The sequence below is a fragment of the Triplophysa rosa genome, linkage group LG2 (assembly GCF_024868665.1).
Source record: "Triplophysa rosa linkage group LG2, Trosa_1v2, whole genome shotgun sequence".
Classification (NCBI taxonomy): Eukaryota; Metazoa; Chordata; class Actinopteri; order Cypriniformes; family Nemacheilidae; genus Triplophysa; species Triplophysa rosa.
In genome coordinates this window covers 14,256,135-14,282,257 of record NC_079891.1, presented here as the reverse complement: position 1 = coordinate 14,282,257, position 26,123 = coordinate 14,256,135, and the positions used below count along the sequence as shown (strand labels likewise).

General features: G+C 37.0%; 1 protein-coding gene across 3 annotated transcripts in view; it reads left to right on the top strand.

The window, feature by feature from the left end:
- Positions 1-19,826, top strand: part of adamts3 (ADAM metallopeptidase with thrombospondin type 1 motif, 3) — a 226,468-nt gene extending 206,642 nt beyond the window's left edge. For all 3 annotated transcript variants that reach the window (XM_057328004.1, XM_057328020.1, XM_057328011.1), the window contains 3 exons: positions 6,790-6,997; positions 9,760-9,877; positions 17,189-19,826. In XM_057328004.1, coding sequence (XP_057183987.1) covers positions 6,790-6,997; positions 9,760-9,877; positions 17,189-17,658 — 796 coding nt within the window. In that variant the 3' untranslated portion in view covers positions 17,659-19,826. The remainder of the gene's footprint in view (positions 1-6,789; positions 6,998-9,759; positions 9,878-17,188) is intronic.
- The last annotated feature ends 6,297 nt before the right edge of the window (positions 19,827-26,123 follow it).

Here is a 26,123-nt window from a genome sequence, read left to right as displayed (position 1 = left end):
TTAAAAACGATTGTGCTGCCTTTGTTATGAGTTTCGGGGTGACTCGCCTGCAGTCACGCTTCAAGTTTGCTGTGTTTTAACGGTGATTGTGAAGGAAAATATGACGCTTTGTAAACCTCTTGGAGACAGATGGTGTCTTGTGCTTCCCCTTCTCACAGAGACCTCTCTCTGTACCGCATATGTGAGATAAGCACACGTGACGCGTAGGTAGCGTCTTGACCGCTGAACGAATAGAATTAAACATCATATCGTAAAATATCCCCATCTCTCTACGATGCGCATCGTAACATTTTTGCATCGCTAAATATCATAATACGACGTTTTGTTACACCCCTACATTTTAGTCAACCCCATCATTTTAGTTTTAGTCTAGTTTTAGTCGACGAAATATGAAAAACATTTTAGTCGAATAAATATACATTATGTTTAGTCTACTAAAATCTAAATGGTTTAAATCATTTACTAGGTGTAATTACATGTTCCATACAAAAATTCAACTGTTTTGACATAGTTTACTTCACCTTAGAATGAAATTAAACCAGGTCATTACCTTTATTTTTCAGAAAAGTTCAGTAACTATGCATTGATGGAACACATAATATTAGACCCTGAACGACATGTCGTTCCAGTTCATTCAATCCTATTTGACTCAAATTACTTGTTAAGTAGGGCTTATTCATTCAATTCATTCAACCAATGAAACACTCTGACAGGCTCACACTCAAAGGCTATTGGCTTATGGCATGCCCCTTTGAAGAAAGAGCTGCACTGTCTTTGCTTAAGACAGCAATGAATGAGAAATAGCTTTCAAAAAGACATATATAAATTGTATTACATTTCTTTAGTCATGCAAACATGTTACATATTTGGTTCGAATGTACAATTTGACTCACTTCATCACTTCTATAATCAGTAGAGGACAGCTTTGGTTTTCTTTTGGCTTACTTTATGTTGCATTTCACGTTATGCAGCAGCTCGCGTTTGCGGATAAGTTAACATAGGTATATAAAAACGTTTGAGCTTGCCCTATGTAATGTGTTTGAAGGAAAATAAGACGCTTTGTAAACCGCGTGGAGACACAGAATATATGTCTCTGCTTACCCTTCTCCCAGAGACTTCTCTCTACCGTTTATGTGAGATAAGCAGCACATTTGCTCAAACTGATGTCCGCCAGGTGTGACAAGAATATTTTCGTCTCGTTTTATTAGTTGACAAAAATGTCAGTATATTTTTATTACAGTTTTCGTTATCATGCATTCATTTTTATTTAGTTATCGTCTCGTTTTCATCAGTAAAAACATGTCGTTAACAAATAATTTTCGTCAACGTAAATAACACTGCCATTAATGCCACGAGTGTATGTTTATACACTTGTGTTTGTTCTTGTTGACAGTTATTTTCTACTTTTGAGATTAAATGAATGTTATATATAGCAGTGTTACACACGAGGTGTAACGGCCACTCCGCTTCACGTCGTGGCCGCATTACCACCTCGGGGTGTGCATTAACTTTCGATAATTGAATGGCCCGTCGTCAATTATTCCTTACATAAATGTCGCAAACATGTGTTTTGTTCTCTTTATTAAAAACGAATACAATAAACATGACAAATTATGTAAAAATGAACTTCACCATTTTTCAAAAAAAGTCACACAGGTGTATTATAAGTGTTATGACGAATGTCCGCGAAAGTATTGTCAGACGCAGGATCAGGGGCAGTCCTAGACCATTTGGTGCCCTAGGCGAGCTTGACTGATGGCGCCCCTTCCCCATGAGAAAAGAACTCATGTCCAAAGAAGTTTAATTTATTTTTTATGTCAAAGTATTGTTGTAGATAGAGGGGTGGCAAAAACCGTTGAAAAGAATAAATAGACATTATAATTTTAATTATATATTTTTTTCTCGCCGCATATTTGGCGCCCCTCACTAGATGGCGCCCTAGGCAAGCGCCTATGTCGCCTGTAGGAAGGACCGCCACTGCGCAGGATATATTACGTCAGTGTCCGAAATTGTTGACTCATTTTCATTCACTTCTACCTCATATAGTGGACTATTTAGCATTCGCTACATAGGGAATAGTGTGAATGAGTGAACAAGTGAGTGAATTCAGACACAGCTATATTCTCAAATATAGCTGTGGCCTTAAAGACAGCAGTCTATATCATATCAAGAACACGAGATGCCTAGTGAGTTTTGAGGAGATAGTACAATAAAGTGTTACGTTTTCAGTCCATATTTATTATTCATAATAATAATAATAGTGGTGGCATGTTATGTATTGTATTGATTTTATCTTTAAATGTTTGTTTATATTTTAAGAAGTCTCTCTTCTGCTTTTCTTTAACCTGTTTTATGGTAGGTGTGTGTATATACATAATGAAAATGTTGTTTGCAAGAGGCAGACTAAATCAATAAAACATTCTAAAGACCTCCAATTGTGTCACCTTATAAATGCGTTTTGCTGTAGCGTTTAAAAAACATAAATGTCATTTGAATGTATTGATACTATTTTATGAGGTGTACTTTCTATGAATGTAAAGAAAGGGCTATAATACTGTACATTCACCATGAGTTTAAAAAGATAGTTGACTTATAAGAGCAAGTGATTCTTTAAAGGGGTCATATGACACGGCTAAAACTAATATTATTGTTTGTTTTAGATGGAATGCAGTGTGTATACACGATTTAAGGTTCAAAACGCTGTATTTTCCACATACCGTGCATGTTTGTATCTCCTCTTTGCCCCGCCTCTCTGAAACACGCTGATTTTTTACAAAGCTCATCGCTCTGAAAAGCGAGGTTTGCTATGATTGGCCAGTTAATCAGTGCGTAGTGATCGGTCGAATACTGCAAGCGTTTCATGGAAATGCAACGCCTCTTTCCATATTTGGAACATAATGTTCCCACGCAATTGTACTGACAAGTGATAAAATGTCATCGGTACTTCCTTATATCAATTCGAGCTCGAATCTGATACGGAAAATGAAGATGATCAAGCCGATACATCAACTTTGCCAGCGCAACTTGAGCAGGATGTAAAGGATTGGTAAGGTTTTATTAAAAAAATATGATGTTAAATAGTTAAAAACTATAGCTAACTGTTTTACATTTTATATGACGTTATAAAGACTATAAACAAACAACCATATACATCATACAGAGTTTGTGTGAGATAGAAACAAGCTCGCATTACAGCAGGGAATGGTATAAATAACGCGAGCGCTTTGGCCCTTCTTGATCAACCAGTGTTACGCCACGTCTCGTCACAACTAAACAAAGACAATAAACCCAAAATAAATACTAAATATAAAAAGACATTATAAACACGACATTTGTTGCCTCTAGTGGGAACATTATTACTGATTATTAGGACTTATGTTGTCTTTTTTCACGTTGGCGCGTGTCTGCATTTGCAGATCACAAACACACGACAAACTCAACTCGCGTTAGTCCGTAACAAAGTCTTTTACAATAAAAATATACTTACAGGTTGCGAATCTGAAGCGCCAGCTAAGTTTTAATGGATGGAATGGCCCCACTTTTTAACCAAAGCTTTCGTGCACTGCCGGCCTTGATCTCTCCCAGGTTCATGAAGCAATCATCTGTGAAATGCGCTGCACAAACTTGAACATTCGGATTGTACTTTTCTGGAACAGTGTTGTAAATAAAATGTAACCATTCGTTTTTGTCACGGTCCTGCATTCTTGGTTCTGTATTTCTAGTCATGTGGCAGGATCGGGACGGAGCCCTTAGGTTCTATGTGAGAAAGCCATGAGTTGTTGTTATGACATCTCATGTGTTTTCTCGTGTCTTGTCATTGGCCCCGCCCCTGTCATTTCATGTATTGCTTCCCTGCCGTGTCTTATGTTTCCCACCTGCCCTCGTCAATTATCCTTCATTTGTCTTCCCTTTAAATTGCCCTCATGTTTCATTGTCTTGTGCTCTTGGATTGTGTATGTATGTGCTGATGTTCGTTGTGTGCGTTTTCCTCGAGTTCCTGCCTTGTCCTGCTTTGTCTTGCCCGTGTTAGTTAGTTTGAGTTTTTGATTATTGTTAGTTCTCGTTCTGCCCCATTGTGGGAAGTTTTTGTTATCTTTTATAGTCTTCTGTTATAGTTTTGTTTCCCCCCATCGAGGGTTTTTTGTTTCTGTTTTGTGTTTAAATATAATCTGTTAACCCCTTCACTGCCGCTGCCTGCATCTGGGTTCTTCCACCTCGGTTTTCGTGACAGTTTTTAGTTGTCTCATCTTTTGGCATGGCAAACAAAGAATCTTTCTTTTCGCAACGAAACACACAGCGTCTCCGCGACATGGCTGCGGCGGTGATGATACAATGAGATTTACAAGTACTCCCACCTCACTTGCGTTTAGATTTGGGCGGTCTTAAGTCAAATCACGTTACGAAGTGACGTACATTTGGCGGGGTGTGGTTACACGAGGCGTTTCAGGCAGGTCTGGGTTCGCATTCGCTTTTAGATAGAATGCATCTTTTGTTCCGACACTTTAATTTTAGCAATTTTACGTGTCTAATACATGCATGGGCAACTTATAACGCACCAAAGACAGAAAAACACGTATTTCCGCCATATGACCCCTTTAAAAAGAGACTGTATGCAAGCGACATTGTGGTCCTCCTCCTCAGCTGGACACGAATGTCACCCTCAGGTACGTTAATGTAACCGAGATAATAAAATCGCAAAAAGTTTAATCTCTGTAGCGAGAGAGAGCTGTGTGAATAAAACCTCACTCCCCGACCAACAGAGATCTAGCGACCGACAGGTGCAAGAGACTGCGTTCTTTAGCCTCCTCGTTAGAGCGCCCGTCTCCCATCCGGACTGCCGCCAGTTCGAGGCCCGAGCAGGGCGGGGCGAGTAAGAGCACCGGTTTCATATGCAGCATTATTTTCATGTAGCCCGTTCATTTCTCACTACCCAATAATCTGTAATTTGTCTTCTTATTGAATGTTATGTTGTTTGTTCCTGTTCAAGAAAATAATCTTGAAAGTAAAATAATACCTGGCAAAAAATATATATAAAGCACATAATGAACGAGATAAGACAGAATTGCTACTGTACAGGAATAAAACTTTTAGAGATTTTATTATCTGAATTACATTCATTTACCTGAGGGTGAGGAGGATCCACACCGCGCATGACTAAACAACTTCAAATACCAATTACTAACTAATATACTAAACAAGAAAGTAATTTCAAGTACAAACACTATCTTCACTATCGACTTCCTTGTCAGGGAGCTGTCAATCAAAAACCCACTAGCCATCAATCACAAATGAAAAATCCAGCAGCGAATTCAAAAGCTATTATTTGCTAAAACGAAACTTAGAAAATTGTTAAGAAAAAAATCTGTTTGTTTGAAAGTCATGTCACATTTGTGCAATTGAGTTTATTGTTTTCATTATCAAAGTGTGTTTCTTCTTTCTTATTGTATATTTTTGTTCGTTTTTTAAAGTTTGCGTCATTTTTATTGGCACAAAAAGAATTCCATACGTTTGTGGACTGCCCTTAACTTCCAGTACATGTGTCTGCAGATTATTTCTGATAACAAGCAAAAGAAACCGAGAAGAACCGTTACTTGGCCAAACTTGCCTCTCCAATATTTTGAATTTAGACTGCAATACCAAGCTCAACCATTAGATGTCAATGTCCCATACGGTTTCTTCAAATGCGACAAAGATACGCATTCAACAAATTGTTTATTTAATAAAATTATCATAGAGCAAAAATCAACAAATCGTTTATTTAATACAATTATTATACAGTAAAATAATATTGACATAAATTAAACGTTATATTATTAGACAGTAGCCGGACTGATAAACAATCACAGACCGGAAGTTAATGGCAGCAGGCGCGCACGTCCTATGAGATGGTCTATAATAGGACGATGAAGGCATTGTCACAGATTCAAATTTGTTCCACAAATAGTTCAACTGCCCGAATGTTTACAGTACATTATCTGATTTTATTAGGAGTTCAGAATATAAAATTGATTTTTTTGTATTTTACTTTTTTTAACATCTGACCTTTGAAATACAGAGGATACAGAAGATCTTCTGCGTATTAAAGAGGAAATGGTTTGTCTTTATAGCAGATAAAAGAAACTACAATGAAATATGTCAAAACTGTTCAGAGATTTGTTTTGTACTTCAGGTCTTTACATACAGAATTAACAATTGCTTACACTGTTTTTTGTAAACAGTGAAACATAAATGCATTTTGACAATTTTAGACATTTTAAATCACACTTAAAGCAGCACATTGCTAACATTAGATTGATATAGAGGAGGTAGAAGGGAGTGAGGGGAATAATGAACATCACAAATGGCTGCCCACAGCTCTGGGTGTGTATGTATGCATGTGAACCTCTGTGTGTGTTCACTTGGATGCAGTGTAGAGCACAAATTCTGAGTATGGTAACCATGTGTGGCTACATGTCACTGCACATAAAATGAAACCCAAAGAATGAAATAACCTTTTTTTCTAAACTGTTTCTGTTTTTTTTTTCTTTAACCAGCTGCTGTCAAGGTTGTTTTTAATGGATGTATAAAGTTACCTTCGAGTTCTCACCGGTGTCCCAACAACATTAATTGAAAGGCATTAATGCTTTTTAATGTGTGGTTTAAGTGTTTACCTGCTTTTTGAGGCCAATGTATTTAAAAAAAATTCTGGCCTTTAATAATCAAAATGGTCTACAATCTGTATACTGTAAAAAAACAATGAATTATTGACTTATCCATTTACTGAACCTGATTTAATTTGTAATTTAACAGATGGATTGCAGATGAGTGGGAACATTGTACTAAAACTTGTGGGAGTTTGGGATACCAGATCCGTACCGTCCGATGTGTCCAGTTTCTCCATGAAGGCACAAACCGCTCTATTCACAGCAAGTACTGCAGTGGGGAAAAGCCTGAGATCAGACAGCCATGCAACAGAGCGCCGTGCCCAAGCCAGTGGAGGACCGGGCCCTGGTTGGAGGTATGTTGTTATACACAAAAAAAGGGCCAGGTTTACTAACAGTTTGTGCCAGGGCAAATGCCTCTTTCTGTGTTAAAGGAACAATTCATCCTAGAATTACATTTTTGCTATAATTTACTCACCCTCATGCCATCCTAGGTGTACGTCTTGCTGTCTTCTGCCGAACACATTTGGAGTAATAATAAGCCTTTTGGAGTGGGTCAAATCCCAGTGAGCCACTGCAAAAAGGGCATATATTCATTATAAAAGTAATCCACACAGCTCTTGGGTTACATGTCCAGGGTTAATACATGTCTCATAACAAAACGATACATTTGTGAGCAAAACCGATTCATATTTTAAACTAATTTAGTCATGTTTGGATGTAAAGAAGATTATCACTGTTCTAACTCAAAATGGCCACACACAGGCTCAACGAATTTCATCTCTTGAATCTCATTGGTTCTAGCAGATACAAGACACACTGCAACCAATTAGATTCAAAAGTTTAAATTCATATCACTATGAAGTAGCGATGTTCTCACGGTTGAATCTCATTGGTTCTTATGGTCACAAGACAGGCGACAACCAATGAGATTGAAAAGATGAGAAATTTTCTAATTATTCAAATTATTATTTATACAGGGACCTCATTATCCCAAATTCAGTATTCTCTTGAGTGTCAAGAAATATTTTGATTCTTTTAAATGGTAAAAAAATAAATAAACGGTATATGAAAATATATTTTCTTTGTGTAAGGGAAGAGCCAGCACTCAGATGGGGTGGGGGGTAATCCTGTATAGTGAACCAGCATATTGTCGCTGTCGGGCGGAAACCTCCTATGTCCAAATTTGGTCAATTTCATATTTTTTCACAAATCGATGCTATTGGTCAGTCCCCATGTGGGTCTGTTATTTTTACAAATTATTAACCAATCTAAAGTGTTGAAAATAGCTTGAGAGCAAATCTCTTAACTCCATTGGACAATTCAACTTCTTCACTCCACGGGAGCTTCTCGGCATTACGTTTCCTGATTGAACGTTTTTTAGACAATAACGAGTGAAAATAGTTAGGTTAGATACATTTGAGTATTCCTGTTTTGTTAAAAATCGATAGCTGTAATGCTTCGGTGCAGAAGGAAGCCCGTGAGCCACGAAGGTAAATTTGCCAGCAGATTCGGCTAATTTCCGCCTATTAGACAGCCTAGTCAGCTCATCGTTTTTTGTATTACATCACTTATAGTTCTTAAACCTTTAAAATAGAGTTTAGGAAGATGTATGTAACCACAGTCGTTAGCTTTGGTTAATGATTGAAGCCTTTTCTCTTGTCAAGAGGCTCATCGCGACCGCCGACTTTAGTTGCGTGCAGATTAATTTCCGCCTATATTAGACAGCCTGTTTAACGTTTTATTTGGGTATTGCATCACTCATAGCGCTAACGTTTAAAATAGAGTTTAGGAAGATGTATGTAACCACAATCATTAGCTTTCATTAGCTCTTAAAGCCTCGTCTCTTGTCAAAAGGCTCAACGCGACCGCAGACTTTGATGAACACTGCTGGCAGCAGCGACGTCTGTGTCCGTACCATTCTTATCAATGACAGCTTATCAATCTCCCTGCTCCCAAGTTATAAACCCTGTATCTCCGATTAAACATGGTTTTGGGGAAATGTTGTGTTAATGTTGGTACACAACAGTATATGATAGCAATATAAGGTATAATACCAACTTTAACGATACAATGTTTAATAACTCAAAAAATATGCATTTTTTTAAACTTCCTTTAACTTTCAGTCAACACCAAGCTGTCGTGGCCTAATGGGACCAGTCGGACTTGTGACCAGAAGGTTGCTGGTTCGATCCTCAGATCCGGCGGGTAATGACTGAGGTGCCCTTGAGTAAGGCACCTTACTCCTACTTGCTCCCCGGGCGCTGCAGTGATAGCTGCCCACTGCACCGGGTGTACGTGTGTTCACCACTTGCTGTGCGTGTGTTCACTACTCTCTGGATGGGTTAAATGCAGAGGTCACATTTCGCGTATGGGTCATACCTGACAAATAGGTATAAATCGGGTATACCTGACAAATAGGTCACTTTCACTTTCATTTTCAATGGACATTGCACTTGGTGTTAATAGCTCAAATCAAGGTACATGGGTTTTTTTTCTTGTCTAATCATTAGAAAGGCTTGCTCTGATAGCAGTCCACCATATGCTATCTGTTAAATGTGTAAGATGCTCATAATATGTATCTTTACACATGCTAGTTAACATTCATCTTGTCTCAAACACTTGATGCTCTGCACAGCTGGCTGCCGTTCAGTCAGGAAGTGTCATCAGACCTGTTTCCCCACCCACTATTCTGTGCGAGGGTGTGAAGGGATTAGGCACACACAAAAGTTGTTTGCAAACATTATTTTTTACTTTTCGTGCTACTTACATTTACTACAAACACCACACCTTTTAAACATCATCCTTATGTCTTTTTAGTACATTTACATTTACGCATTGGCAGACGCTTTTATCCAAAGCGACTTACATTGCATTGTACTATACATTTTGTTTCTGACTATGTGCAATCCCCTGGGATCTAACCCATGACCTTGGCGTTACTAGCGCCATGCACTAACCACTGAGCCACAATAATTGTTTTTGAAAGCCAGTACTTTTGTGTAGTGTCATTGGAAACATGTCACATGTTTAAAATGTTTCGCCATTGGCAGAATATCATGTTTAATAAATGTACATTTCCTTGCTTCCCTTACCCTCTTGTTCATCCATCTCTCAGTGCTCAGTGACCTGTGGAGAGGGTGTGGCCCGACGCCTGGTGACATGCCGGATTGGAGATCAATGCACTGGCGAGAAGCCAGAATCTCACAGACCCTGCAGGCCAGGATCTTGCCATGGTAAGGCAACACAAACAGGCCATTCCAAATCCATTCTAAGCCCCAAGCACCTTGTTGAAATAATTTGTTTCGGGAAGATTTAAGTGTGATGGGGGACGTTGTGGGCTATAGTGATGGTAGTGATTCTTTATTCCTGCTTCAAAGATGATCTAATGGTGTGATCTCCCATGTTATCAGTAGCCTAAACCGAGATTTTATCATCCCACCTGAATACCTCTCTCTCTCTAGAATCATACTATCCTAATATTTCTTAGAGTCTTTGTGTTTTTCTTGTTTATACGCTTTGCTTTGAAATGGAGAAAATATATTTTTGTATGTATGTTTTGTTTTTGAGATTTTAATTATGAATTGGAACCCACAACCTTTGCGTTCCTTGCGCAATGCTTTCTACAGGAACACAGAGAAGCACAGGAACACAGATTGTAAAGGGATAGTTCACCCAAAAATAAAAATTCTGTCATAATTTACTTACCTTCGAGTTTTTCCAAATCTGTATAAATTTTGACACACTGACTACCATAGTAGGAAAAATTACTTTAAAGATATATATATATATATATATATACTGTATACTGTATATACTGTATATTGTTCTTTTGAACACAGAAGATATTTTGAAGAATGTAGGACAGCAAACAGTTATAGAGCATTTTTAACCACCATTGTCATTTTTCCTACTATGGTAGTCAGTGTGGTCCAAGAACTGTTTGGTTACAAGAATTCCTCCAAATATCTTGCTCTGTGTCCAACCGAGCAAAGAAATTTATACAGGTTTGAAACAACTATAGTAAGTAATTCACGAGGTGAACTATCCTTTTAAAACCAACATGGCAAGTTTTAATTGTGTTAGGCAACCCTAAATAGTTCAAAAGTAATTGTTATTCAAGTATTTGTATTCAATTTTAATTGGTTAGTTTCCAGTCCCCAGTAGAAAAAAACCTAAGCTGTTTGCCTTATTCAACAAAAGAAGCTTTAATTAGAGAGAATGCAAACCATCACACAGTGCACACACTGTTGTGTGCTTCATCCCCATTGATAAAATTATTTATGTAGCCCTGAAAATTTTCAAATCATAATGAATGTTCCAGAATGACTGTGGTATGTGAATTTTTTAACTGCTCTCTGGTGACTGAAATTCTAACAACTTGTTTACCTCAAACTCAGCCTTGTGTTTGCTGAGAGCAATGATTTAGAAAAATCTCTTCAAAATGTTTAATTAGGTCACATAATGCCTAAAAGCTTGAACTACATAATGCTTTGTCAAGATTTATTATTCATAAATAATGGGCTCTGTTTTTCAATCCTAGACATTTCTGGAATTTCTGGAATTTTATAAAAGCTAGATTTTCCCTTTAAGCAGCATGTTTTATGTGGTTAATTGCAGCCCTTACCGCACAGAGAATGAGTTGAACGTAGCTATCTTTCAAGTGGACTATATCGCTTCTTTTGTGAATTTCCATGAGATATTTCATGATTAAAGCCATTAGTTTTCAGTTGGCAAGCATTATTTGTTAGGACACAGTGTGGTTTTGAGTCTGAAAAGAGTAAGAAAGAAAGCCTGCTTGCACACTTCCTGTTTAATGGCTCAAACCACACGGGGATTAAATATATCTCATCAGAAAGTAAACAAAACACCTACCCTTTACAAATGGCGCTGTTATGACACATCGATGGACTTTTCAGCTATGTATAAAGGGAGACGCCTTAGGGAGCTTGAGACATTTTGCTTCTTTTCATCTGTAAAGACAAATCAGTTGGTGGTTCACTTGGCAAAACCAGTCTGTAATCCAGCTTCAAAAAATTGGAATGACATTATTATGACATATATTAATTGAAAGCCCTAGTGGCTCTTTTACAGAGGATCTCATGATCTTTATGAGATTTTACCTTTTTATTGGATAGTCAGATAAGAGACGAAATGATGAGATGAGACCTCCATATTAACACCTCCATGAAATGCATCAAAGCTTGCACACTGGAAATCCTCTCAGATTTATATCTTCTGAAGGTTGACAAGAGTTGACTAATGATAAGAACTTCCTATGATCGTTAATGATGATAAAGATTAATGTGTTATTTTATTTTATTGTGAGAATAAATGAGAATGTAGCTATCTCTGGCCAATGTAACATTCAGTAACCATTGTGTGTGTAATGAAACATGCATTTTGTACCAATGTAAAGAGTGTGCAAACAGACTCTTCCAAAAGTTATCAAGCTGCCAATTAGGAAGCAATTCAAGGTATCATAAGCACCCCCCTGACACTAAGGTTCACTGTAAAAAAAACATAAATTTTACGATAGCTGCGCCGCCAGAAATATACTGTAAAATAATAGTTTTTCCCTTGTGAAATTGCAGTCTTTTTTTTACCGTATTTCAAAAATAGACTGTATTAAATGTCCTGGAAAGAAACTGACATTTTACGACAGCTGGGGCAAATAACATTTTTCCCCTGTAAAATTACACGTTACAAGCAAAACTGTAGCAAAATAATCATTTAAATGTTATTTTCCCTAAATGCATTAACATTAACAGGTTGAACATTTGGGATTGCATTTTCATTTACACACAACGCGTTGGGTGTTGCAAAATTCAATGTGGACTTGAAAATGCATTTTGAGCTGGCCACGCCCCCTCCCCGATACAGCGTCTTTGCGTGAAGGCGGAACCAGCATCGTTCATTACGTGTGTTGTTTTGAGGTGTTGAAAACACGTACAACTGCAGTGATGATAAAAGCGTTAAATCGCTTGAACATACACGTTTTCATCATAAACACATTCAGTATTTGTTGTCTTAGTCAATATCTTAGCATAATCATTCAGAAACTGTTTTTGTGGCGCAACGTATTCCAATGGGATTTACCATCCCACCAATAGAATCCATCACATACAAGTAGACAACAAGTATCCATAGTACAATTCCCATTATAACCATTAAATCCATTACATTTTATGTTGTATTTTGGGCAGTAGTGTTATCACGATACTGGAATTTCTAACTTCGATTCAATACCTAAAAAAAGATCGATATTCGATACCATTTTCGATACCACGGGTAATAAACTGCCATAGCAATAAGGCCCTAATAAGCAATAGCAATGTAGGCCTTTTTAAATTTTATTTGAAGTTAAATTGAACAAGACTAGACAATGAGGTATATATTTTTACATTACTTATTAATTGTTAATCTAATGTTAATTTTACGAATACATTTACTATTTAAAATCAAAGTTGTATTTGTCAGTATTAATGGACCAGACCCTGTTGAAAAAAACAGCCTATGCTGGTTTGGTATGTTTTGATGCTGGTTTGCAGTGTTGAAGTCTCGAGACTCGGACTCGGTCTTGAACTCGGTCTCGAGACCCTATTTTAATGGTCTTGGTCTTGTCATGGACTTGTGTGCATTTTGACTCGGTCTCGACTCGTACTCGAACATGTTCGGAATTGGACTTATGCCCGAGTCCACTCGAGTTCCAGCAAAAATATTAAATACATTGAAAAGACGTCCCTCTATGGGCCAAAAATGAAAGTTGTTTCTATAGCTTTTCATGGCGTCTCCTGATTGTCTAATATTGATGTCCAGTCTGTACAAAATAAAAACTGGTTGAATTTTGAGTTTACACATGGAAATAAATTAAGTGAGACTCTTTGAAATAAACTGAGCTGAATGATTTGAGTGCAGTAAGATAGCAAGCAACCATTGAATCAAGGTTAAAAATTGATGATTTGTCAATGTTCATTGCATTGAATCAGTATCACTTTTGTACCTGCAAAAATCACCATTATTGTGATCTTTTTTAGCTTTAGTTGAGCTCTTGGCTCTTCTATTTTAATGTTAAATTAGGTTTCCTTCAGCCATAACTGTGTGTTAAAATAAATTAGTTGTGGCAAAGAGATGACTACTTCTGAATGGTAATGCATGCATTTTGAAATTGTTTAGATCACTGTTAATAATTGGGTTTGGTTTATTAATGTGTCAGCTCTGTGGATCTGTAGTTTGATATACTGTGATATTTTTAGGAATTAACATATTCACAATCTGTTAAACCACTTAAACACACAACGACATCAAGAATCTGCATATGAAACTCAACAATGGTGACAATCAACAAAAGAAAGCTTCATGCTGCAATGCATGCTGGGTGATCTGTTTATCTGAATTATTTTGACGATTGTCATCATTGTTGAGGGTTGTATGATGAGGGTTGATGTCAGTGAAATATGTTTGTTTATTTTCTCTCAATACTTGTGCATTGACTAGCCAGAGCACTCAGACCAGTCATCAATTGATCAATAATGTTTGACAATTTCCATGAGAACAACCCCAACTTTTGTAAAAGCATGTCTGTCTTTCACGGTGCACAAGTGTTTTTAAAACACTATTACATGACCTGAACGAATTAATTTAACAAAAGTCAAGGATCAAGAGCCCAACTAAAGCAAACACTGATCACAATAATGGTTATTATTGTGGGTACAAAACTCATTTCACAGAGTCTCATTTCATTTATTTCCATGTGAAAACTGAAAGTAGTCTGATAAACTCCAGATTTGAACCAGTTTTTACTTTGTACCAAGGTCCCCTGTACGTCAATATCAGACGTTCAGAAAACGTAATAATGGGCCAATAAAGGGCAATTTTGGACATATCTTTGGTCAGGGGGAAGTCATAATTGTAATAAAATTACCTCTACAACACTTACTATGTGGCCTTTTTTACCCTCAGCTAATAATATTTTTAAACTAATATCAGTCTAAGTAAATAAAACACAGTGTACATGCCATGGTATATTTAATGCACTGCACACTCTATGAACTCGGTGCCAGTTTTATTGTTTCCACCAAACATTTAAAATATTCTTGAAGATTTCTATAGGTCTCGTCTCAGATCTCTTGTCCTAGGACTCGGACTTGACTCGGACTCGACCCTCTCTGGACTCGGTCTTGACTCGAACTCAACCTACTCTGGACTCGGTCTTGACTCGAACTCGACCTACTCTGGACTCGGACTTGACTCGGACTCGAATGAGCTGGTCTCGACTACAACACTGCTGGTTTGTGCTGGATTAAACCGTTCATATGCTGATTTAAGATGGTTCTTAGCTGGTTTAAGATCAAACCAGCATCGATCAAAACATACCTTACCCAGCATACAGTATACTGGATTTTTCAACAGGGGAGCTTGAACAAATGTATTGCTCATTCATTGTTCGTTAATATTAGTTAATAGCCTACATTTTTATTTGGCTAAATTGGCTTTTATTCACCATAGGCCCATACTGTAATCTTTGATCAGCGCACATATAGACTTAAACGCAAGAAGTGTTGCAGAGACTCCGCACTGGACATCTTTCTAACATTAACAACTTTTAACTGGCGCGAATGAGACGAGTGGATGAAATCATTGAACAGCGCACATACATAGAGCGCTATGGTAAACACGGAAGTGCAAACGTGTATCACACGCGAGAACTGTTGCGGAGACTTTACCCGCACCAGCATTATTTCAAACATCAATTTAACCTGAGCGAACGAGACGAGTGGATGAAATTATTGATGAGCGCACATAAAGACAGAAACTCGTGCATTAAACATGAGAACTGTTGCGGAGACTCTGTACTAACATAAACAACATATAACCAGGGCGAATGAAACGAGTGGATAAAATTATTGATCAGCGCACATACATGGATCGCTATGGTAAACACGGGAAGCGTAACGAGCGTGCACCACGCCAGATGTGTTACTGAGACTGGCCATCTTTTCTCTAACATAAATACGATTTAACTGCCACAAACGAGTCAAGTATGTGAGAGGAGGCGGGGCTCTGTTGTTATGCGATCACGTGCAGTGTGTGTTAACTCACTGTCGGAAAAGAGAAAGAGAGCGGGAACGCGCAGCTGATATCGATACGTGGGACATGGGTATTGGAACTGTTTCAGATTCTTCAGTATCGATACTTATCGAAATATCGATATTTTTGACAACACTACTGGGCAGGGTTCTATAGTTTTTATTTCAACAGGAATACTTCAACTATAGTTACTTCAGTAAAAACATCATTCATTTTCCAAATCGCTTTAAATGATAGCAGCAGATCAGAAGTTAACACGCACGCGTAGCTCAAGGTGTAGATGCTTATTTATGCCGATCATTTTGGCTGAAGGCTGGCTCCGCCTTCACACAATGATACTGTACCGGGGAGGGGGCGTGGCCAGCTCGAAATGCAAGTCCACATTGAATTTTACAACACCCAAAGCGCTGTGTGTAAATGAAAATGCAATCCCAAATGTTCAACCTGTTAATGCATTTAGGGAAAATAACATTTAAATTATCATTTTGCTACAGTTTTGCTTGACTATCTTAAACATATATAAACAATCCTGGGAATGCATTTTCATTTTCATTTTGCCACATAAAGATTGTTAAAAATATCCATTTAAATAACATATTAAAACTAGTGTAGGAACTAACAAATGTAATTGATATAATTGAATTTTTATTTTCATTTTACACCTAATGTTGCACATATGTTATTTAAAATGTATATTTAAATACACAATTGCATTGTCATTTTACATACTCCATTGCCATTTTGCGTATTGCATTTCAAATTTTAAATAGCTACCAATATGCTTCCATATGAGCTCACTATACATGCTATGGATATGCTTATTGGATTAAAAAACTAAGCGTCATTTGGGTGTTTCAAATCAGGTTCAATGGCAGATGCAGTCTTAGGGGCCATTCAGATAGAATGCGTCTCTGCATCTAAAATCGCGAGACGCAGCACTCAGATGTTTTTTTTTTAAGTGCAGCCTAGAACGCCTCCTCCGCCATGTTGCCGTTAAATAAAAGAGTTGTCATGCCAACTTGCTACTGTAAACAGAATCTGGCAACGCTTGCCCCGCCTCCAAATTCTTCTGATTGGTTCACTGTTTTTGGAACTGACATTGATGAGCAGTGCTGCATGTAAAAGTTGATTTTTTTACTTGACACAGCGTCTTAAAAATGCAGCGCTCGTGTGCGAGGTGCTTCAAAAGACGCAAGACATGCATGTCCGTCAAATGTATGTTAAAATAGAAAAACAATGGGAAAGTAGTACATTGGAATGGAAAAATGCGTTCTGTCTGAATGGCCCCTTAAATAGCAGATGCTTATGCAGGCAGTAAAATATCCAACTAGGTTTTACAGCAGAGTCATAGTTTCACCCTTTGCTAAAAGCACCCAAAGCATTTAGGGTGTAAAACTGTTTTGTGTAAAACTTATCCCCAAACTGCACAGAATAAAACTCTGTTTTATCTATGACAGATGAGCCATGTGGAGGAGACAAGTCCATATTCTGTCAGATGGAGGTTCTGGCTCGTTATTGCTCTATACCAGGCTACAGCAAGCTCTGCTGTGAATCCTGCAGTAAGAGAAGTGGCACTTTTGCTCCTCTTGTCCATGAAGCGGCCGAGATGGAGGAGGGACTTCGCTTCGGTTCAGCCTCTCAACTTTTGGAGACACTCACGGCCACAATTAATGGCACTGTGAAAGTCGCTCACCAGAACCTGCGGGGATCCTCGTCACAAGGCCGGTTTAACAAGCCAACCCTCACTCCTCCACCTCAGAAACCCAATGCTGAGAATGGCAAGACCCAAAAGCGCCTCAAACCAGGCGTTAGAAATCTGCCCGCAATGTCGATCCATAGCCCATGGAATGAAAACGGTGCTAAAGACCATAAAGAAAGTTTCCAAGAGAGTCAGTGGCCAACAGCATTATCTGAGGTAGAGAGATGAAGAATAACGTTTCTTATTTTTGGACTCTTTCTCCATTTTGTCTTGTGTAGATATAGACCTTTAACATTCATTCTTCCTTCAGAACAAACTTGATATGTCGAAAAGTAAGAGAGAGTAAAGTGCTGGTTCACTTTGAAATGTTCTCAGTTCCCCTGCCAACAATGTTTGAATTTAAAACATGTTTATCACACAATGTTGTGATGAGAAATGTGCCAAAGTGTCTTCTCGACAGCTTGTTCTATGGGGGTTCAGTGAGCTTACATAAAGAGACTCCAGTGGTAGGCCTACTTGTTAGAAAACGGTTGTAGCTACGTATATAAAACCTCAAAATCCTAACAGCTTTGTTTTTATCAGCTCCTAACTTGGATTTGTTCGACCAATAAATATTTATGAACGTTCCTGTAAATACTGTATATGGAAAATGTCAGTATTATTTTTTTCACAAACAATCTGAGGATTTTGAAAATATGGAATTTAGTAGCATAAATGGTGCTTTTTATATAACACATTTATTGTTAAGATTAATAATAATATACAACCAGCCATGAGTGAAGCACTGAAGAATATGTTTTTCATGTGCCAGCCCCAGGAAACAATCCAGCAGTAGACTATACATCAGCAAAATAGCCATCAAAAGGGTTTCATTTATTAATCCATCTCTCAGCTAGCATTCAATCACAATTATTCTGATACATACATTTCACTTTTTTCCCTAAACGTCTTTTTTTCTTTCCCATGCAGTGTTCAAGCATCTCTTTGATTTTCCTTTTTCAATTTTGTCTTCTCGAACTCTCCTCTTACTTTGTTTCAAATTGAGTGTCAACTTTGTGCCAGCAGCGGCTTTATCAGTAATATAAGAGACCCAACAATTGTATTGTGAAATGAATCAAATGTTTAAGGCAAGATTTCGAAGGAGTAAAGCTGGACTTTCTTAAGATCTAAAGATATATCGTGAGACACAGCATGAGATATCTCGATTGTTGGAGAGAAAATAAAGCTATTTATTTTTTATAAACGAGGGTTATATTTCAACCACAATGCATCTGACTGCAATACCAAGGGAACCAGTTAATCTATCAGTGGAGTTCAGCTGTTTAAAACCATACACACGTTTGTCTGTGTAGTACTGTATAGCTATTGTATATACCATTGAGAACTTTAGAGTATTTATTGAGATTTCAAAAGTCGTGTTTAATGTGCAAATCTGTTATTTCAGACCAAAAAAATTGTCAAATACCACATCAGTTTTAAAGCATAGACTAAAGCTAGCAAAAGTAGCTCTTACATAACAATAAAAAAAATAAAAGTAGACCTATGAATAGCTTTTTTATATTTACCTTTTTGTTATTCTTTGAACTGAATTTTAAATACAATAATAAGACACATGCTCAGATTTTGAGATGTTATAATAAGAGAAATCTGTTTCACAGCAGTTTTAGTATAGAAATTAGGGGTGTAGCGGTACGTGTATACTGCTCACTCCAAAGTCTAAACTACAAGGGCTTTGCCCTTCAAAGGGAGTAGGGCATAGGAATGATAACTTCATTTTGGAATTTTCCCCTCGACAGCTCGTGACGGTTCGGTACGAATACGCGTACCGTTACACCCGTAATAGAAATATTAGAAAGAAATCTTACACAAAGCTGTCAAATACAGCGGTTCACCCCAATCCAAAACAAAACTGTGTTTTACAGTTAATTCATAGCTTTAACTAATAAAAAATGACACCATGATTGTGGGTTTTCTAGAATAGCCAGTATCTAGATTCAGGTTGTATCAAAAGTCTTTGTGAACATCATTCAGCAGATGAGGTTCATGAGCAACACAGATTCATGTTATTGCTCTTTACTTTCAATGCAAAATCAAAATCAATGTAAAACTTGTCAATGAAAAATTTGCTGCTATCAACAAGCTTTCAGAGATCCAAAAGAAAACAAGTGCTAGTAGATGGTACATTGACAATCCCTGAGCCACAAACAGATACAATATCTTACATAATGTTTATTTCTCCCACAACTAATTATTTTTTCCGACTTACAAAGTCATGTTCAGTTGCTAACCGTCATGTCTCTTTGTTTTAACTTGTACTTTTGTTAGTTGGAATGAAAGTGTACACTACTGAGGCTGTTTGTTGTAATGGGGAGCACATAGCAATAAAGAAAGTAATAAACACACTGTCTCTTGAGTGTACTCTAAAGTTTGCTTTATTCTTTCATTAAAAGGGAACTGTTTTTTAGCCTTTTATCCCAGTGCAAGTATGTGTTGAACAACAATTCCATTTATTATATTTTTTTACTTTTTATTTATTGCATTTATTCAATGTCAATTATTCCACTTATTCCACCACGGCTACTACACCACAAGACATTGGTCAGACTCAGAAGTTTTATTTTAAGACTTATTTTAAGAATGCTCTTGTTGTTAAACACAGTCTCAGTCACAAAATTGATTCATGTCTGTTGGTCTAATTTATGTAATACAAAGTATTATTTTTCGTATACAAATATACATCAACGTAATCTGATGGGAATTCTTACCTATTTATGAGGTGGCTCATTCGTGTGAATTCGTATGATCTCATTCATACGTTTTATTATGATTTGACTTTGCCCCTGTAACGTTAGGGTTAAGGTGGGCCTTTATCGTTGCTTTGTCACCTCTTTAATTTAAGCGTTTTGGCAAAATTTGCCTTTGCGCTTGTGACATTAGAGTCAGGTTATAAATATATAAATGTACATAGTATATATTATATTGAAAGTTGTGTTGAGTGACACGACAAAAAAATTTATTCTAAATTTTGTAACGAACTGCTGTAAGACTGGGTTCTGTTTAATTTCTTACGTATCTCATCTCAAACCCCCATTGCTAAATAATTCCAAAACGACATTTTAGAGCAGGGGTCGGGAACCTTTTTTAACCAAAGAGCCATTTTCCCAGTATTGGTTAATTTATTTTTGCAAAAGAGCCATTGCAAAAACTATAACATCTTTCAATGTCTTCAATACTAATAACTTGATTTATGTCCACATTCTCACTTATGGTCCCTGTGGGGATCAATTGTTCTTTGCTTTCGATAAGAGAACATGTCCACAGACAAGGCAAAAACAGTGAAACAAACGAGACAGTGCATACATCTGGGCCTCTAAAAAATTATTTCTATGACTTATAAACAACTCACAAGTTTACATTAGGCCTCAATTCAATTAAACTTCATTATAACTAACATATAACCGTTTTAAAAAGTGCACGTTTATACATTTACATTTATGCGTTTGGCAGACACTTTTATCCAAAGCGACTTGCATTGCATTGTCCTATAGGCTACATTTATTTCTAAGTATGCCCAATCCCCTGGGATCGAATCCACGACCTTGGCAGCGCCATGCTCTAACCACTGAGCTACAGGAAAGCTCATAGTACTGCTAGTCACAAAATACTGCATATGTGTCTTCTGACTTTGCATTGCAATGTACGACTTCTTGAAATGCTGCTTGATCGGCGAATATCTGACATTAGAGTACCACATTTCGAAAGCACACGGAGCTCTGCTCTCGCGGCGCTTTGATGTCATACGCCGATCGGTCTGCGCAACACCTCATAAAAGCGAACATAACTAGCGTCTTGCTAATAGCTTTGTAGTTCGGTTCGTAGGTGGTCAACTCAAGACACTTGCATACCGGCATTACAACTTACTCTGTCAACCTTGACAGCTGTATGGACTTCATATGCGAGAAAGACTGCTCACACGGAAATGAGGAGCTAAACACAGCGCATCCACACTGACGCGTCGCAGTTTGCTTCCATGTGTTTTTAAAACTTTTACATGTGATTACATAGCGTGTCAACAAGTTCTGTATCATACGCCACAGAGAGCCGTAACTTTCAATAAAAGCATGACGCTCGCTCTTGTAAAGACCTCGCGATCTGGGTAAAAAGCACGCGAATTGGGAGCCTGTTGGCTTTCAATATGATGCTGGGCTGCCGCCATATAAACGTTGTTTGCCGTTGATTAGTGTCGTGACGCGGGTTGCGCATAGCACTGCATGCGTGTATTGGCCAGGTTATTATGATGTTTTTAACGATCAAATGTTGGTGAAGGGTAAGATGCCTGGGTCCGTGTATCATCTGATCATTTGATTATTCCATTCAATATAACAGACGGAAAAAGAAAAAAAACAGTCGATATTTCGTTTTTCCGTTTTTCTGTATATGCACAAAAATAAAAAAACGATGTTTTTCTTCTTATTTCATCTTGAAACGGGAAATCCAATAAATAAATAAACCAAAACGAAATAACGACCCTAATTACTGTTTTTCTCATTTTTGGGTGATTTTTGCATGGATTTCTGCGCGCGCAGGCGCACTGTGTCAGCGCGGCAGCCGCGCCTAGAGCTCTTCACGAATCTCGCGATCGATCAGTTATCATTTACAATGGCTTCACTCGAGCTGTACATGTTTCATATTAATCAAATGTTTATTAATAATATGACGTTTAAATATAATATCATATCACGAGATGTCGGAAAAGAGGCCATGCATGCTCTCTGGGGAACACTGCAACATTATTATTGTCCCTCTGTGAGGTACAGGCTCTGGCATGTTACCTAAACATTTTTAAACAAAAAAATCTGCATAATGGAAAATATTGCCTACATAGACATAGGCACATGACTACAATCATTTGGCAGTTTACTTGGTTAATTTAGCTAAAACTGATGTAATGTAATAGTGCAAATGACTAGCCTAAACAAAAACCTCACAGTTTCAACACAAACTGAACATCTTTTATGAATTACTCTATAGCAGGACAGTAGTTTTAGCTGGGGAACCTGATGAACTCGGTTGAGTGAGGTTACGGGGGAGGGACTGTTCGCGTCACATAACTTCTAAATTACAAAAGTAATTTATGGATTTACACATTTGCTGCTGCAAGACAGCTGTGGCTACTTAATTGTTTACTTAAATGTCACATATTAAAAGCAATAATGCTAACAAACTTCGACTGTAACCTCTGGAAAGTATTGTATGTGAACGGCATTGTTCAATATATATTTTTGAAATATTTTCCACCGTCATGTCCTCCTCTCTCAGTGTGACTCTTTTACTGGGAGTGAAAAGTACAAACAAAGCATCTGCAAATGCATTCTTTTCCATTTCGAGCTTCGCAAGTTCGCATGCACTTGATCCCGGTAAACCGCTGTACATTGCGCATGCGCAAAGCGTGCGCGCGCAGAAGACCCTGGGAAATCACCCAAAAATGAAAAAACTATTATTAGGGTCGTTATTTCGTTTTGGTTAATTTATTTATTGGATTTCCCTTTTAAAGCTGAAATAAGAAGAAAAACAATCTTTTTTTATTTTTTGTGCATACAGAAAAACGGAAAAACGAAATATCGACTGTTTTTTTCTTTTTCCGTCTGTTATATTGAATGGAATAATCAAATGATCAGATGATACACGGACCTGCCTGGCGAGCCACATGGTTTTTGAAAAGAGCCACGTGTGGCTCGCGAGCCATAGGTTCCCGACCACTGTTTTAGAGTAACGAATGCTTGAACCTGCAGTTATTAGAGAGCCAGAGAGAAAAACAGGGAGAGAGAAGCGGAAAGAAAATTCACATGCGTTTACTTTATTGTGACACAATTGTCTCCACATTGTTGTTGACATTTTCTACATAAATATTATATGATTATTTATTTTCAGACAATGGAAATTGTCTCTCATATTGTTTGTTGTTAAATATATGTGCCGTGGTGGATACAATATAAGATCTGGAACTTTATCATTTACTGAATAATGCACAAATTCATCAGCCAATCAGAAGATAGCATTCCCGCAGCCCTTTGGTATAACATACCATAACAAACATGGCAACTGATCTCTGCCCCCAATGTTATGCTGTAATTTGTAAGAAAATAAAGTGTTTGCTTAAATAACAGATCTGCTATGAACATGTCACTATCATGAAGATTAACTGCAAAATTATGGATATATCTTCACTACGTAAACAATCAGTCTTTGGATAATTTAGATTATTCTTAATCAGATGAATTGAAACGTGCATCTGCCAATGTGCGTGTATAATATCAACAGAAACCAAATTATATTCTGCATACAATGTAACATGAATACTGTACTATAAAACGTTCATTTTGAATTGAAAATATACAAGGATAAATATGTACTACTGTATATGTGTGGAGCATGTAGGCACACTTTAAGTCTGTTCTCACAAAGTGCCCTTATTCTCCTTGCAAGATCAAATTTAATGCACTGAAAATTGTTCTTGATTGAAATTTCCTTTATTTTGTCACAGCAGATATTCAGAGACTTCTCCATGAAGTCAATTATATCACTTTGGCAAACATTTTAGAGTGCCACCCATGGTGCTTTATATGATGTGTTCACACAGTAATATGATCATAAAGTATTATATAAGCTTATTATATAGGCCATTCATAATCATTTCAATGGTATTTGAAAGCACATTTTTGAGCTATATAGCAGGACATTTTACAATGACATTTTTTTTAAAGTCAGATAAATATAACTAAAATGTGGATATTTAAAACCCAGCAGTTTTTACTTAGCTTTTCAACTTACGGTAATTACATTACAGTAATTAATTTCTATTCATCTATCCAAAGTGTCTTAAATGTTCACACCAACACATGGAGACTCGTGTCACCGTGGGGACCAAAATTGAGGTCCCATGGGCAAAAAAGCTTATAAATTGTACAGAACAATATTTTTTAAAAATCTAAAAATGCAAAAAGTTTTCTATGATCTTTAGGTTTAGGGGTAGGGGTAGGGGATAAAATATACAGTTTGTACAGTATACAACTCATTACGCCTATGGACTGTCCCCATGGAGATAGTAAACCAGACATGTGTGCTTGTATGCGTGTGTGTGTGTGTGTGTGTATTTCACATTCTGAATATCTCTGAATACAATGAAAATGTTCAGAATGATATTAAAACAGGCTTATTCCATCATACTGTATATTAATATTGTTTTTTAATCAGTTCTATTTTCATTTTCTGCAAAAAAACTTTTTATTTGATATTTGGGAGAACCGTTGTCACTAGTTCACACAAATGATCATTTTACCTAAATACTAAATTAGTAAATTCTGAAAAGCCACTCAAAATTCTTTATGGCCATTTCACTTGAAAGACATGCAACATGAAAGACTGACAGCATGACAAGATACATGAACATTTTTATAAAAAATCAATGTTCTTGTATAAAATATTACTTTTTAACTTTTCCTAAATACATGAACAAACATTACTGTTGTATTGCTTAAAGATGGGGTAACATTTCATGCATTCTGACTTCTTTACACTGTTAAACGTGCTGGCTTCTCATGCTTAACATGGTCATCTTTTTAAAAAACGAGTTGGATGTATGACATAGTATTTCTGTGCTCGATACACTCTCCCAGCACTCCACCTTGTTTCGGAAAGATTTTTATTAGTCTGGATCCCTGTTTCGTAACAAGGATCCTATTCCTTTTATTGGCCATTCTCCTGCAAAAGCATGCCCACGCGTCATCCACTGAGTGAAAGACCACGCCCACACGCTAGCGTGAGAGACAGAGCACGCCCACGAAAGAGTACGTCCATCAATGGTGCTTCACTCGGCTGATGGAAGTTTAACTGTGTTTGTTTGCTCACTGCATTTCGTTGATTAATGTTATAAACGCACTGTTATCGATTTCCTTGTATTTTTACAGTAAGTTACTGGCAGCATGGTTGCCAGCAAGTTACTGTATTTTTTATTTACAGTGCTGTACTGTAATACAATACATTTTACAGTACAAAAAATATTACTGTATAGCTACAACAGTACTTTACTGTATTTTTACTATATTTTGTAATTTAGTCTATTTTACTGTATTTGTATTATACTGTAATTTACTGTAATACCTATATTGACACATTATTACTATTTAATACTTTTTGGCAATAATTACTTTATTAGTTATTCATATTACAAAACTGCTATACTTGACATTATGAATCAAAAGGCAGTCCAAGCAATGTTTGCATCAAACTTATTTTTTATTGAATCATTTCATTGAAACAAAAAGTATTAACATATTTTAAAAAATTAAACATTTGAAACAGTATTGAAGTATTATGTATTATATGAATAAAAACTGAATAATGACTATGTATATATTACAACATTTACTGTAAGTGACTAGAAATTTAAACATTACACATCAAAAGAAACAATAGCAACAAAGTAACAGGTGTCATTTAACTCTGGCTAAGAGAACACTGGTCTGTAGATTAAAATGTTCCATTTAAACTTCATCAAGGACTAAACTGTAACATTTAAATCTCGCAAAGAGAACACTGGCCCGTAGTTTGACATTTTCTATTCAAAGTTCATCAACGACTAAACTGTAACATATTTAACTGAGGTAAAGAGAACACTTGCACATAGTTTTGAA